At 47.3% G+C, this 17940-nt stretch overlaps 1 protein-coding gene across 2 annotated transcripts; it reads right to left on the bottom strand.

The window, feature by feature from the left end:
* Nucleotides 1-272: 272 nt before the first annotated feature.
* On the bottom strand, nt 273-17218 carry LOC144738337 (uncharacterized). 2 transcript variants are annotated; one of them, XM_078621383.1, is made up of 3 exons: nt 16524-17218; nt 11817-11928; nt 273-3453 (listed from the first exon to the last, which is right to left on the bottom strand). In XM_078621383.1, the coding sequence occupies exons 1-3, from the start codon at nt 17184-17186 to the stop codon at nt 3428-3430; spliced, it is 801 nt and encodes a 266-aa protein (XP_078477509.1). In that variant the 5' UTR covers nt 17187-17218; the 3' UTR covers nt 273-3427. The 2 variants fall into 2 exon arrangements, with proteins under 2 accessions (XP_078477509.1, XP_078477508.1); XM_078621382.1 differs by having other exon boundaries at nt 11805-11928.
* Between the last annotated feature and the right edge of the window lie 722 nt (nt 17219-17940).

Consider the following 17940-nt stretch of genomic DNA (forward strand, 5'->3'; position numbering starts at 1 on the left):
TCCTGTAGACCAGGCGAGGTAGTCAACATCTCTCAGGGTTTGGTATTGAACCCACGACCTCCTGTAGACCAGGCGAGGTAGTCAACATCTCTCAGGGTCTGAGATGGAACCCACGACCTCCTGTAGACCAGGCGAGGTAGTCAACATCTCTCAGGGTTTGGTATTGAACCCACGACCTCCTGTATACCAGGCGATGTAGTTAACATCTCTCAGGGTCTGTGATCGAACCCACGACCTCCTGTAGACCAGGCGAGGTAGTCAACATCTCCAGATTGAGTCTTCACCATTCGTTTTGAGTTTAATGAGCACACAATCACAGATGAAGGTGACACGGACATCCGATAGACATCATCATCGTCATCGTCACAATCATCACAATGGTTACAATGATTATCATCACAATCATCATCATCACAATCATCATTATTACGAACATTATCATTACAATCATCATAATTACAATCATCATCATTGCAATCATCATCATTACAAGCATCATCAATCACCATCATGGTCATCATCATTACAATCACCATCATCACAATCATCATAATCATAATCACAATCATGATCATCACAATAATCATCATGACAATCATCACGATGATACTACTACTCCTACTGATGATGATGATGATACTACTATTGATGATGATGATACTACTGATGATGATGATACTACTACTGATGATGATGATGATACTACTACTGATGATGATGATACTACTGATGATGATGATGATACTACTGATGATGATGATGACGATACTACTACTGATGATGATACTACTGATGATGATGATGATGATACTACTACTGATGATGATGATACTACTACTGATGATGATGATACTACTACTGATGATGATGATACTACTACTGATGATGATGATACTACTGATGATGATGATGATGATACTACTGATGATGATGATGATACTACTGATGATGATGATGATGATACTACTGATGATGATACTACTACTGATGATGATACTACTACTAATGATGATGATGATACTACTACTGATGATGATGATACTACTCATAATGATAATACTACTGATGATGATGATGATGATACTACTGATGATAATGATACTACTACTACTGATGATACTACTGATGATGATGATGATACTACTGATGATGATGATGATGATACTACTACTGATGATGATGATACTACTGATGATGATGATGATACTACTGATGATGATGATGACACTACTACTGATGATGATGATGATACTACTACTCATGATGATGATGATACTACTGATGATGATGATACTACTGATGATGATGATGATACTACTGATGATAATGATACTACTACTACTGATGATACTACTGATGATGATGATGATACTACTGATGATGATGATGATGATACTACTGATGATGATGATGATACTACTGATGATGATGATGATACTACTGATGATGATGATGACACTACTACTGATGATGATGATACTACTGATGATGATGATGATACTACTGATGATGATGATGACACTACTACTGATGATGATGATGATACTACTACTCATGATGATGATGATACTACTGATGATGATGATACTACTGATGATGATGATGACACTACTTCTGATGATGATGATGATGATACTACTCATGATGATGATGATACTACTGATGATGATGATACTACTACTGATGATGATGATGATACTACTGATGATGTTGAGACCCTGAATGAGGAAACCCGGGATTCGGGCGACATTCTCAAGACTCACAGAGTTATCGATCGGTTATCAATAAGCAATCATCGGTTTAATGTATTCTTTAGAAAGCAATCGAAATAATTTAACTGATACACACACAATTTTTTGTTTAGAATAATTATGTAATCGTGGTAATGATTTCTTAGTATTGTTGCTAAGGTTAATATTGTAACATTGTAATAGAATGTTTACGCATTATGCCAAGCGGTTATATTTGACCACTCGCCCCACCAGGAAAAATAAAATCAGTTAAATCAATTAAACGTTGAATGTTCAAAATAGCATTTAAATCAATTACACTTTGAGTGTTAAAATTAGCATTTAAGTCAATTAAACGCTGAATGTTAAAAATACATTTTAAATCGATTAATCGTTGAGTGTTCAAAGTAACATTTAAATCAATTAAACGCTGAGTTTTAAAAATAAAGTTTAAATCAATTACACTTTGAGTGTTAAAATTAGCATTTAAGTCAATTAAACGCTGAATGTTAAAATTAACATTTAAGTCAATTAAACGCTGAATGTTAAAATTAACATTTAAATCAATTAAACGTTGAGTGTTCAAATTAGCTTTTAAATCAATTACACTTTGAGTGTTAAAATTAGCATTTAAGTCAATTAAACGCTGAATGTTAAAATTAAATTTTAAATCGATTAATCGTTGAGTGTTAAAATTAACATTTAAATCAATTACACTTTGAGTGTTAAAATTAGCATTTAAGTCAATTAAACGATGAATGTTAAAATTAACATTTAAATCAATTAATCGTTGAGTGTTCAAATTAACATTTAAATCAATTAAACGTTGAGTGTTCAAATTAGCTTTTAAATCAATTACACTTTGAGTGTTAAAATTAACAGTTAAATCAATTACACTTTGAGTGTTAAAATTAGCATTTAAGTCAATTAAACGCTGAATGTTAAAATTAACATTTAAATCAATTAAACTTTGAGTGTTCAAATTAGCTTTTAAAACAATTACACTTTGAGTGTTAAAATTAACATTTAAATCAATTACACTTTGAGTGTTAAAATTAGCATTTAAGTCAATTAATCGTTGAATGTTAAAATTAACTTTTGGCTGTATGTGTTGTAATGTGTGTCTGTGTGTGTGTATGTCGGTGTGTGTGTGTCTGTGTGAGTTATAATGTGTGTGTGTATGTGTGTGTTATAATGTGTGTGTGTGTCTGTGTGTGTGTCTGTGTGTGTTGTAATGTGTGTATGCCGGTGTGTGTGTGTGTCTGTGTGTGTGTGTGTATGTCGGTGTGTGTGTGTGTCTGTGTGAGTTATAATGTGTGTGTGTGTCTGTGTGTGTGTCTGTGTGTGTTATAATGTGTGTGTGTGTCTGTGTGTGTGTGTGTGTGTGTCTGTGTGTGTTCTAATGTGTGTATGTGTGTGTGTCTGTGTGTGTTATAATGTGTGTGTGTCTGTGTGTGTGTGTGTCTGTGTGTGTTATAATGTGTGTGTGTCGGTGTGTGTGTGTTCTAATGTGTGTATGTCTGTGTGTGTGTGTGTCTGTGTGTGTTATAATGTGTGTATGTCTGTGTGTGTGTGTGTCTGTGTGTGTTATAATGTGTGTGTGTCGGTGTGTGTGTGTTCTAATGTGTGTATGTCTGTGTGTGTGTGTGTCTGTGTGTGTTCTAATGTGTGTATGTCGGTGTGTGAGTGTCTTTGAGTTAAAATCCAGCATTGCTCCATAGACCTGCAACACAGAGACACAAACAGAGTTACAGACTCAGAGACTCACTGAGAGACTCACTCAGAGACTCACTCAGAGACTCACAGAGACTCACACAGAGACTCACACAAAGATTCACTCAGAGACTCACACAGAGACTCACTCAGAGACTCACTGAGACTCACTCAGAGACTCACTCAGAGACTCACACAGAGACTCACACAAAGATTCACTCAGAGACTCACTCAAAGACTCACTCAGAGACTCACTGAGAGACTCACTCAGAGACTCACAGAGACTCACACAGAGACTCACGCAGAGACTCACTCAGAGACTCACTGAGAGACTCACTCAGAGACTCACAGAGACTCACACAAAGACTCACGCAGAGACTCACGCAGAGACTCACTCAGAGACTCACTCAGAGACTCACTCAGAGACTCACACAGAGACTCACTCAGAGACTCAATGAGACACACTCAGAGACTCACTCAGAGACTCACACAGAGACTCACACAAAGATTCACTCAGAGACTCACGCAGAGACTCACTCAGAGACTCACTGAGAGACTCACTCAGAGACTCACAGAGACTCACACAGAGACTCATGCAGAGACTCACGCAGAGACTCACTCAGAGACTCACTCAGAGACTCACTCAGAGACTCACTCAGAGACTCACACAGAGACTCACTCAGAGACTCACTCAGAGACTCACTCAGAGACTCACAGAGACTCACACAGAGACACACACAAAGATTCACTCAGAGACTCACTCAGAGACTCACTGAGAGACTCACTCAGAGACTCACAGAAACTCACACAGGGACTCACGCAGAGACTCACTCAGAGACTCACTCAGAGACTCACACAGAGACTCACGCAGAGACTCACTCAGAGACTCACTCAGAGACTCACTCAGAGACTCACACAGAGACTCACGCAGAGACTCACTCAGAGACTCACTCAGAGACTCACTCAGAGACTCACTCAGAGACTCACTCAGAGACTCACAGAGACTCACACAGAGACACACACAAAGATTCACTCAGAGACTCACTCAGAGACTCACTCAGAGACTCACAGAGACTCACACAGAGACTCACTCAAAGACTCACTCAGAGACTCACACACAGATACTCACTCAGAGACTCACAGAGACTCACACAGAGACTCACACGAAGATTCACTCAGAGACTCACTCAAAGACTCACTCAGAGACTCACTCAGAGACTCACTCAGAGACTCACTCAGAGACTCACACAGAGACTCACACAGAGACTCACTCAAAGACTCACTCAGAGACTCACACAGAGACTCACACAGAGACACACACAGAGACACACACAGAGACTCACTCAAAGATTCACTCAGAGACTCACTCAAAGACTCACTCAGAGACTCACACAGAGACTCACTCAGAGACTCACTCAGAGACTCACACAGAGACTCACACAGAGACACACACAGAGACACACACAGAGACACACAGAGACTCACACAAAGACTCACACAGAGACTCACTCAAAGATTCACTCAGAGGCTCACTCACAGAGACTCACTCAGAGACTCACTGAGAGACTCACTCAGAGACTCACAGAGACTCACACAGAGACTCACACAAATATTCACTCAGAGACTCACTCACAGACTCACTCAGAGACTCACTCAGAGACGCACTCAGAGACTCACACAGAGACTCACTCAGAGACTCACTCAGAGACTCACACAGAGACTCACACAGAGACACACACAGAGACACACAGAGACTCACACAAAGACTCACACAGAGACTCACTCAAAGATTCACTCAGAGGCTCACTCAAAGATTCACACAGAGACTCACAGACACACACACAGAGACTCACTCAGAGACTCCCACAGAAACTCACTCAGAGACTCACGCAGAGACACACAGAGACTCACTCAAAGATTCACACAGAGACACACAGACACACACACAGAGACTCACTCAGAGACTCACGCAGAGACACACAGAGACTCACTCAAAGATTCACACAGAGACACACAGACACACACACAGAGACTCACTCAGAGACTCCCACAGAGACTCACTCAGAGACTCACGCAGAGACTCACTCACGCAGAGACTCACTCACTCAGACTCACTCACTCAGAGACACACACAGAGACTCACTCAGAGACTCACTCAAAGATTCACTCAGAGACTCACGCAGAGACTCACTCAGAGACTCACTCAGAGACTCACTCAGAGACTCACTCACTCAGAGACTCATTCACTCAGAGACACACACAGAGACTCACTCAGAGACTCACACAGAGACTCACTCCCTCAGAGAGTCACTCAGAGACTCACACAGAGACTCACACAGAGACACACACAGAGACTCACTCAGAGACTCACACACTCAGAGTCTCTCACAGAGACTCACACAAAGACTCACTCAGAGACTCACTCAGAGACTCACTCAGAGACTCACTCACTCAGAGACTCACTCAGAGACTCACTCAGAGACTCACTCAGAGACGCATACAGAGACGCACACAGAGACACGCACAGAGACACGCACAGAGACACGCACAGAGACACACAGACACACGCACAGAGACACTCATAGACTCACACAGACTCACAGAGACTCACAGAGACTCACACAAAGACTCACTCAGAGACTCACTCAGAGACTCAGGGACTCACTCAGAGACACAGAGACTCTCACAGAGACTCACTCACACAGAGACTCACTCAGAGATTCACTCAGAGACACACACAAAGACTCACTCAGAGACTCACTCAGACTCACTCAGAGACTCACACAGAGACTCACTCAGAGACTCACACAGAGACTCACTCAGAGACTCACTCAGAGACTCACACAGAGACTCACACACAGAGACACACACAGAGACACACACAGAGACACACACAGAGACTCACTCAGAGACATACACAGAGACACACACACAGAGACACACACAGAGACTCACTCAGAGACTCACACAGAGACACACACACAGAGACACACACACAGAGACACACACAAAGTCTCACTCAGAGACTCACTCAGAGACTCACACAGAGACCCACAGAGACCCACACAGACACACACAGAGACACACTCAGAGACTCACACAGAGACACACACACAGAGACACACACACAGAGACACACTCAGAGATTCACTCAGAGACTCACTCAGAGACTCACTCACAGACTCACTCAGAGACTCTCACAGAGACTCACTCAGAGACTCACTCAGAGACCCACAGAGACTCACTCAGAGACTCACTCAGAGACTCACTCACTCAGAGACTCACTCAGAGACTCACTCAGAGACTCACACAGAGACTCACTCACTCAGAGACTCACTCACTCAGACAAACACTCAGACCCACACTCAGAGACTCACTCACTCAGATACTCACTCAGAGACTCACTCACTCAGAGACACACTCAGAGACTCTCACAGAGACTCACTCACACAGAGACTCACTCAGAGACTCACTCAGAGACTCACTCAGAGACCCACACAGAGACCCACACAGACACACAGAGACTCACTCACTCAGAGACACACACACAGAGACCCACACAGACACACAGAGACTCACTCAAAGACTCACTCACTCAGAGACTCACTCACTCAGAGACTCACTCACTCAGAGACTCACTCACTCAGAGACTCAGGAACTCACACAGAGACTCAGAGACTCAGGAACTCACACAGAGACTCAGAGACTCAGGAACTCACACAGAGACTCAGAGACTCAGGAACTCACACAGAGACTCACTCAGAGACTCACTCAGAGACTCACTCACTCAGAGACTCACTCACTCAGAGACTCACTCACTCAGAGACTCAGGAACTCACACAGAGACTCAGAGACTCAGGAACTCACACAGAGACTCACTCAGAGACTCACTCAGAGACTCACTCACTCAGAGACTCACTCACTCAGAGACTCACTCACTCAGAGACTCAGGAACGCACACAGAAACTCAGAGACTCAGGAACTCACTCAGAGACTCACTCAGAGACTCACTCAGAGACTCACTCACTCAGAGACTCAGGAACTCACACAGAGACTCAGAGACTCAGGAACTCACACAGAGACTCACACAGAGACACACACAGAGACTCACTCAGAGACTCACACACTCAGAGTCTCTCACAGAGACTCACACAAAGACTCACTCAGAGACTCACTCAGAGACTCACTCAGAGACTCACTCACTCAGAGACTCACTCAGAGACTCACTCAGAGACTCACTCAGAGACGCACACAGAGACGCACACAGAGACACGCACAGAGACACGCACAGAGACACGCACAGAGACACACAGACACACGCACAGAGACACTCATAGACTCACACAGACTCACAGAGACTCACAGAGACTCACACAAAGACTCACTCAGAGACTCACTCAGAGACTCAGGGACTCACTCAGAGACACAGAGACTCTCACAGAGACTCACTCACACAGAGACTCACTCAGAGATTCACTCAGAGACACACACAAAGACTCACTCAGAGACTCACTCAGACTCACTCAGAGACTCACACAGAGACTCACTCAGAGACTCACACAGAGACTCACTCAGAGACTCACTCAGAGACTCACACAGAGACTCACACACAGAGACACACACAGAGACACACACAGAGACACACACAGAGACACACACAAAGTCTCACTCAGAGACTCACTCAGAGACTCACACAGAGACCCACAGAGACCCACACAGACACACACAGAGACTCACTCAGAGACTCACACAGAGACACACACACAGAGACACACACACAGAGACACACACAAAGTCTCACTCAGAGACTCACTCAGAGACTCACACAGAGACCCACAGAGACCCACACAGACACACACAGAGACACACTCAGAGACTCACACAGAGACACACACACAGAGACACACACACAGAGACACACTCAGAGATTCACTCAGAGACTCACTCAGAGACTCACTCACAGACTCACTCAGAGACTCTCACAGAGACTCACTCAGACTCACTCAGAGACCCACAGAGACTCACTCAGAGACTCACTCAGAGACTCACTCACTCAGAGACTCACTCAGAGACTCACTCAGAGACTCACACAGAGACTCACTCACTCAGAGACTCACTCACTCAGACAAACACTCAGACCCACACTCAGAGACTCACTCACTCAGATACTCACTCAGAGACTCACTCACTCAGAGACACACTCAGAGACTCTCACAGAGACTCACTCACACAGAGACTCACTCAGAGACTCACTCAGAGACTCACTCAGAGACCCACACAGAGACCCACACAGACACACAGAGACTCACTCACTCAGAGACACACACACAGAGACCCACACAGACACACAGAGACTCACTCAAAGACTCACTCACTCAGAGACTCACTCACTCAGAGACTCACTCACTCAGAGACTCACTCACTCAGAGACTCACTCACTCAGAGACTCAGGAACTCACACAGAGACTCAGAGACTCAGGAACTCACACAGAGACTCAGAGACTCAGGAACTCACACAGAGACTCAGAGACTCAGGAACTCACACAGAGACTCACTCAGAGACTCACTCAGAGACTCACTCACTCAGAGAATCACTCACTCAGAGACTCACTCACTCAGAGACTCAGGAACTCACACAGAGACTCAGAGACTCAGGAACTCACACAGATACTCACTCAGAGACTCACTCAGAGACTCACTCACTCAGAGACTCACTCACTCAGAGACTCACTCACTCAGAGACTCAGGAACGCACACAGAAACTCAGAGACTCAGGAACTCACTCAGAGACTCACTCAGAGACTCACTCAGAGACTCACTCACTCAGAGACTCAGGAACTCACACAGAGACTCAGAGACTCAGGAACTCACACAGAGACTCAGAGACTCAGGAACTCACACAGAGACTCACTCAGAGACTCACTCAGAGACTCACTCACTCAGAGACTCAGGAACTCACACAGAGACTCAGAGACTCAGGAACTCACACAGAGACTCACTCAGAGACTCACTCACTCAGAGACTCACTCAGAAACTCACTCACTCAGAGACTCACTCACTCAGAGACTCACTCACTCAGAGACTCAGGAACTCACACAGAGACTCAGAGACTCAGGAACTCACACAGAGACTCACTCAGAGACTCACTCAGAGACTCACTCACTCAGAGACTCACTCAGAGACTCACTCACTCAGAGACTCACTCAGAGACTCACTCACACAGAGACTCACTCACTCAGAGACTCACTCAGAGACTCACTCAGAGACTCACTCAGAGACCCACACAGAGACCCACACAGACACACAGAGACTCACTCACTCAGAGACACACACACAGAGACCCACACAGACACACAGAGACTCACTCAAAGACTCACTCAGAGACTCACTCACTCAGAGACTCACTCACTCAGAGACTCACTCACTCAGAGACTCAGGAACTCACACAGAGACTCAGAGACTCAGGAACTCACACAGAGACTCACTCAGAGACTCACTCAGAGACTCACTCACTCAGAGACTCACTCAGAGACTCACTCACTCAGAGACTCACTCAGAGACTCACTCAGAGACTCACTCACACAGAGACTCACTCAGAGACTCACTCAGAGACTCACTCAGAGACCCACACAGAGACCCACACAGACACACAGAGACTCACTCAAAGACTCACTCAGAGACTCACTCACTCAGAGACTCACTCACTCAGAGACTCACTCACTCAGACACTCAGGAACTCACACAGAGACTCAGAGACTCAGGAACTCACACATAGACTAACTCACTCAGAGACTCACTCAGAGACTCACTCACTCAGAGACTCACTCAGAGACTCACTCACTCAGAGACTCACTCAGAGACTCACTCAGAGACTCACTCACACAGAGACTCACTCACTCAGAGACTCACTCAGAGACTCACTCAGAGACTCACTCAGAGACCCACACAGAGACCCACACAGACACACAGAGACTCACTCAGAGACTCACTCAGAGACTCACTCACTCAGAGACTCACTCACTCAGAGACTCACTCACTCAGAGACTCAGGAACTCACATAGAGACTCAGAGACTCAGGAACTCACACAGAGACTCAGAGACTCAGGAACTCACACAGAGACTCAGAGACTCAGGAACTCACACAGAGACTCAGAGACTCAGGAACTCACACAGAGACTCACTCAGAGACTCACTCAGAGACTCACTCACTCAAAGACTCACTCAGAGACTCACTCACTCAGAGACTCACTCAGAGACTCACTCAGAGACTCACTCACACAGAGACTCACTCACACAGAGACTCACTCAGAGACTCACTCAGAGACTCACTCACACAGAGACTCACTCACTCAGAGACTCAGGAACTCACACAGAGACTCAGAGACTCAGGAACTCACACAGAGACTCAGAGACTCAGGAACTCACACAGAGACTCACTCACTCAGAGACTCACTCACTCAGAGACTCACTCACTCAGAGACTCAGGAACTCACACAGAGACTCAGAGACTCAGGAACTCACACAGAGACTCACTCACTCAGAGACTCATTCACTTAGAGACTCAGGAACTCACACAGAGACTCAGAGACTCAGGAACTCACACAGAGACTCAGAGACTCAGGAACTCACACAGAGACTCAGAGACTCACTCACTCAGAGACTCACTCAGAGACTCAGGAACTCACACAGAGACTCACTCAGAGACTCACTCACTCAGAGACTCACTCAGAGACTCACTCACTCAGAGACTCACTCAGAGACTCACTCACTCAGAGACTCACTCAGAGACTCACTCACTCAGAGACTCACTCAGAGACTCACTCACTCAGAGACTCACTCACTCAGAGACTCAGGAACTCACACAGAGACTCAGAGACTCAGGAACTCACACAGAGACTCAGAGACTCAGGAACTCACACAGAGACTCACTCAGAGACTCACTCAGAGACTCACTCACTCAAAGACTCACTCAGAGACTCACTCACTCAGAGACTCACTCAGAGACTCACTCAGAGACTCACTCACACAGAGACTCACTCAGAGACTCACTCAGAGACTCACTCAGAGACTCACTCAGAGACCCACACAGACACACAGAGACTCACTCAAAGACTCACTCAGAGACTCACTCACTCAGAGACTCACTCACTCAGAGACTCAGGAACTCACACAGAGACTCAGAGACTCAGGAACTCACACAGAGACTCAGAGACTCAGGAACTCACACAGAGACTCACTCAGAGACTCACTCAGAGACTCACTCACTCAAAGACTCACTCAGAGACTCACTCACTCAGAGACTCACTCAGAGACTCACTCAGAGACTCACTCACACAGAGACTCACTCAGAGACTCACTCACTCAGAGACTCACTGAACAGGCCACTCCACTCTGTCATCAGCAGCGCCGTGCTGATGAGAGCCACAGGCACAAAACTCCACGTGGTCACGCTGCCACGGGGCGATGGTAGACTTGAACTCTTCGCCTGTGATCGAAACAACATCATCAGCATCACCATCATCAGTAACAACATCATCATCAGTAACAACATCATCAGTATCATCATCAGCATCATCATCAGTAACAACATCATCATCATCGGCATCATCAGCATCATCAATAGCAACATCATCATCATCAGTGGCATCATCAGTAACATCATCAGCAGAATCATCATCAGCATCATCAGCATCATCAATAGCAGCAGCAACATCATCTTCATCATCAGTATCATCAGCATCATTATCATCATCAATAGCAACATCATCATCATCAGTGGCATCATCAGTAACATCATCAGCAGCATCATCATCAGCATCATCAGCATCATCAATAGCAGCAGCAACATCATCTTCATCATCAGTATCATCAGCATCATCAGCATCATCAATAGCAACATCATCATCATCAGTGGCATCATCAGTAACATCATCAGCATCATCATCAGCATCATCAGCATCATCAATAACAGCAGCAACATCATCTTCATCATCATCAGTAACATCATCATCAGCATCATCAGCATCATCAATAGCAGCAGCAACATCATCATCAGCATCATCAGTAACATCATCATCAGTAACATCATCATCAGCATCATCAGCATCATCAATAGCAGCAGCAACATCATCTTCATCATCATCATCAGCATCATCAATAGCAGCAACATCATCATCATCAGCATCATCAGTATCATCAATAGCAGCATCATCATCATCAGCATCATCAGCATCATCAATAGCAGCGGCATCATCAGCATCATCAATAGCAGCGGCATCATCAGCATCATCAATAGCAGCGGCATCATCAGCATCATCAATAGCAGCGGCATCATCAGCATCATCAGTAACAACATCATCAGCATCATCAGCATCATCAATAGCAGCAACATCATCATCAACAGTAACAACATCATCAGCATCATCATCGGCATCATCAGCATCATCAATAGCAGCAACATCATCATGAGTAACATCATCATCAGCATCATCATCATCATCACCCCGCTGTCTCTGTCTGTGTGTGTGTCTGTGTGTGTGTCTGTGTGTGTGTGTCTGTGTGTGTCTGTGTGTGTGTGTCTGTGTGTGTGTGTCTGTGTGTGTGGGTCTGTGTGTGTGGGTCTGTGTGTGTGTGTCTGTGTGTGTGTGTCTGTGTGTGTGTCTGTGTGTGTGTGTCTGTGTGTGTGTGTGTGTGTCTGTGTGTGTGTGTCTGTGTGTGTCTGTGTGTGTGTCTGTGTGTGTCTGTGTGTGTGTCTGTGTGTGTGTCACTGTGTGTGTCTGTGTGTGTGTCTGTGTGTGTGTGTCTGTGTGTGTGTCTGTGTGTGTGTGTCTGTGTGTGTGTGTGTCTGTCTGTGTGTGTGTGTGTCTGTCTGTCTGTGACGCATGCATCTGCAATGGCTGCTTTGGGTACGCGGTCCAGACCTCCCCAGAAACCCTGGCTGACAGAGGAGGTGTTCAGGTTCGTTGAGAAAAGGTGACAGGCCCACTCTCATCGGCTACAGCATCCCACGTCAGACTTCGCTCGGAGGTTCGGAGAGCCGTAAGGCGCTGCAAGGATGATGGGTGGTGGTCGCGGGTTGCTGAGGAGATGGAGTCTGCCTCAGTGGCCCGCGATCACAAATCGCTATTAAACTCCATCAACAAAGTAACCTGCAGCGCCACACCGATTACCATCATTAGGGGACAAAACGGTGATCCAATCTCCGACCCCTAGGAACAGGTTTGCAGATTTGCTGAGCATTTCTGTGAGGTCCTGTGGGAATTTGAAATCCCTCAGCCAGGAAAACATCATGGCCCAAAGTGGGGATGACCCTGCTGAGGCTGCGGTGCCTCAAATATTGGAGGAGGTCACCCCCTGTGAGTGGCTGGCTGAGGTGCCATCTGTTGAGGAAGTACTGAAGGCGATCCGGAGTCTGAGACCAGGAAAGGCACCGGGCAGAGATGATCTCCCAAGCGAAATGCTGAGGGAGGGTGGCGTTTGTGCACAAACTGCCCTACATGACATCATAACAACAGTCTGGACCACTGGACGGGTTCCGCAGGATTGGAAGGATGCCCTGGTGGTCCCCCTCTTTAAGAAGGGGGACCGCACATACTGCAACAACTACAGGGGCATCTCACTCCTCAGTGTGAGGCCGGGAAAGGTCCTGGCAAGGATTATTCAACATCGCCTTGCTAGGCACGCTGAGGAGAGGCTTGCGGAGCCCCAAAAAGATTTCATATTTTCTGTCCGTCTGCTGCAGCAGAGGTGTAGGGAATTCCAACAAGACCTACATCTCTGCTTTATTGACCTGGTCAAGGCCTATGATAGCATCAGTAGGCCTGGGCTATGGGTTGTTCTTCGTGCTTTCGGAGTCCCTGACCCTCTGCTCACGATCATTAAGGACCTTCATGATGGTGAGCGGGCCCGGGTAAAACTACGTGGCCGGGAGTCGGAGCCATTCCCTGTTCACCTTGGGGTGCGACAGGGATGTCCTCTGGCTCCCACATTATTTAACATCTATTTTGACCGCGTAGTTCGTGAAGCCTTCAATAGCTGTACCGGAGGAATCTACATTTGGTACAGATACAATGGGAGGCTGATCGATGCCCGGGTACAGTCAAGGGATGGCTCCCTATTGGTCAACCATTTTATGTATGCCGATGATTTGGTAATAGCTGCTCATTCAGAGGAGGAGTTGGAGACGCTGCTGCTGAGACTGGAGCGTGCCACTAAGAGGTGGGGCCTTACCATCAGCCCCACCAAAACTAAGCACCTGCCTGGGTATTTTGTACCATCGGACACTCCACCCCCACAACTCCCAATTGTGGTTGAGTGAGTGGGTGAGTGAATGACACGCGCTAGAGAAGAGATGGAGTGATGTGGTACAGGAGGACGTGGAGCTGAGTGGACTTGCCGATGACTGGTACCAGCGGTGTCAAGATCGGCCTCTGTGGAGGAGGCTCGTGAAGGACGCTACTGGGCAGTTGGAGGCAGTCGCCCTCCAACAACAACGGAGGGCGGAGGAGCGATGCTCACAACAACGAGCGGAGCGCCGGGTGGCTAAAGCCCAGCGAGTTGGCACAGTAGGGGGCACAGGTGGTGCATCGGCCAGTCATCTCGGTCATCTCGGTCAGTCGACCCGTGGCACCTGCTGGGTCTGCCCCGTGACCTCCTCCTCATGCACCTAGCCTGGCACAGCAGTCAACCCATGGCACCTGCTGGGTCTGCCACGTGACCTCCTGCCAGCGGGCGTTCGACACTTCACGTGGCAGCCTCAAGGTGCACTTGGCCTGGCACAAGCGTCGTGGTGACGTCACCGCCACTTAGTGGCGAATGGCGGTTGTTGTTGTGCGTCTGTATGTGTCTCGTAGTGAATGGTGGTTGTATTTGATGGTGTTGTTGATGTCCTTGATGTTGTTGATGTTGTCGTTGATGGTGTTGTTGTTGATGTTATGGTTGTTGTTGATGTTGTTGTTGTTGTTGATGTTATGGTTGTTGATGTTGTGGTTTATGATGTTGTTGTTGTTGATGTTGATGTTATGGTTGTTGATGTTGCTGTGGTTGTTGATGTTGTTGTTGTGGTTGCTGATGTTATGGTTGTTGATGTTGTTGTTGTTGTGGTTGTTGTTGATGTTGTTGATTTTGTGGTTTGTGATGTTGTTGATGTTGTTGTTGTTGTTGTGGTTGTTGATGTTATGGTTGTTGTTGATGTTGTGGTTTATGATGTTGTTGTTGTTGATGTTGATGTTATGGTTGTTGATGTTGCTGTGGTTGTTGATGTTGTTGTGGTTGCTGATGTTATGGTTGTTGATGTCCTTGATGTTGTTGATGTTGTTGTTGATGGTGTTGTTGTTGATGTTATGGTTGTTGATGTTGTTGTGGTTGTTGTTGTTGATGATGTTGTTGTTGATGTTGTGGTTTATGATGTTGTTGTTGTTGATGTTGATGTTATGGTTGTTGATGTTGCTGTGGTTGTTGATGTTGTTGTTGTGGTTGCTGATGTTATGGTTGTTGATGTTGTTGTTGTTGTGGTTGTTGTTGATGTTGTTGTTGATTTTGTGGTTTATGATGTTGTTGATGTTGTTGTTGTTGTGGTTGTTGATGTTATGGTTGTTGTTGATGTTGTTGTTGTTGTTGTTGATTTTGTGGTTTATGATGTTGTTGTTGATGTTGTTGTTGTGCTTGCTGATGTTATGGTTGTTGTTGATGTTGTTGTTGTTGTTGATGTTATGGTTGTTGATGTTGTGGTTGATGTTGTGGTTTATGATGTTATTGATGATGTTGTGGTTGATGTTGTTGTTGTTGTTGCTGATGTTATGGTTGTTGTTGTTGATGTTGTGGTTGATGTTGTTCTTGTGGTTGCTGATGTTATGGTTGTTGTTGATGTTATGGCTGTTGTTGTTGATGTTGTGGTTGATGTTGTTCTTGTGGTTGCTGATGTTATGGTTGTTGTTGATGTTATGGCTGTTGTTGTTGATGTTGTGGTTGATGTTGTTGTTGTGGTTGCTGATGTTATGGTTGTTGTTGATGTTGTTGTTGTGGTTGATGTTATGGCTGTTGTTGTTGATGTCGTGGTTGATGTCGCCATGGCGGACTCACAGTCGTTGTGATGATTGATGTAGCGGCTGTCGAGTTCGCGACGGACGTGGAGTTGCTGATGATGGCGGTGGAGGAGTTGCCACTGGTACCCGTGGTGGTGGAGGTGGGGGTGGATGTGGTGGTGGATGTGGGGGTGGATGTGGTGGTGGATGTGGGGGTGGATGTGGTGGTGGAGGTGGTGGTGGAGGAGGAGGGGGTGGAGGTGGTGGTGGAGGAGGAGGGGGTGGAGGTGATAGAGGAATTGGAGGGGGTGGAAGTGGTGGGGGTGGAGTTGGAGGGGGTGGAGGTGGTGGACGGGTTGTAGGGGGTGGAGAAGTTGTAGGAGGTGGTGGTGGAGTAGGAGGGGCTCGGGGTGGAGGAGTTGGAGGAGGTGGAGGCGGTGGTGGAGGCGGTGGTGGAGAGGGAGGGGCTCGGGGTGGAGGAGTTGGAGGTGGTGGAGGCGGTGGTGGAGGTGGTGGTGGAGAGGGAGAGGCTCGGGGTGGAGGAGTTGGAGGTGGTGGAGGCGGTGGTGGAGAGGGAGGGGCTGGGGGTGGAGGAGTTGGAGGTGGTGGAGGCGGTGGTGGAGGGGGTGGATGGGTTTTCAGATACGGCCACGGAGATGGTGGACGTGAAGTTGCCGGTGGTGTCAACCGCCGGCAAGGAGGTGGAGGTGTTCTGGGTCATGACGGAGCCTGCAGGTAGGACAAACGCACAGGTGGGTGAGTGGGTGAGTGGGTGAGTGGGTGGGTGAGTGGGTGAGTGGGTGGGTGGGTGAGTGGGTGTGTGGGTGAGTGGGTGGGTGAGTGGGTGAGTGGGTGGGTGGGTGGGTGAGTGGGTGAGTGGGTGAGTGGGTGGGTGGTGGGTGAGTGGGTGGGTGAGTGGGTGAGTGGGTGAGTGGGTGGGTGGGTGAATGAGTGGGTGGGTGGGTGGGTGGGTGAGTGGGTGGGTGAGTGGGTGGGTGGGTGAGTGGGTGGGTGGGGTGGGTGAGTGGGTGGATGGGTGAGTGAGTGGGTGGGTGGGTGGGTGAGTGGGTGGGTGGGTGAGTGAGGTGGGTGGGTGGGTGGGTGGGTGGGTGCGTGGGTGGGTGGGTGAATGAGTTGATGGTGGGTGAGTGGGTGGGTGGGGTGGAGTGGGTGGGGGTGTGGTGGGTGGGTGTGGGTGGGTGGGGTGAGTTGGTGAGTGGGTTTTCTTAGTTGGTGGGGTGGTTGGCCGAGGGTGAGTGGGGGATGAGTGAATGCGTGGTGGGTGGATGGGTGAGTGAGTGAGTGGGTGAGGTGAGCGATGTGAGTGGGTGAGTGTGTGGGGTGAGTGGGGGTGGGTGGGTGAGGGGGTGGTGGGTGGGTGGGTGGGGGGTGGGTGAGGGGGGTGGGTGAGGGGTGGTGGGTGGAGTGAGTGGGGGGGGGTGGGTGGGGTGTGTGGGTGGGGGGATGGGTGAGTG

The sequence above is a fragment of the Lampetra planeri genome, chromosome 81 (assembly GCF_965212315.1).
Source record: "Lampetra planeri chromosome 81, kcLamPlan1.2.h2, whole genome shotgun sequence".
Lineage (NCBI taxonomy): Eukaryota > Metazoa > Chordata > Hyperoartia > Petromyzontiformes > Petromyzontidae > Lampetra > Lampetra planeri.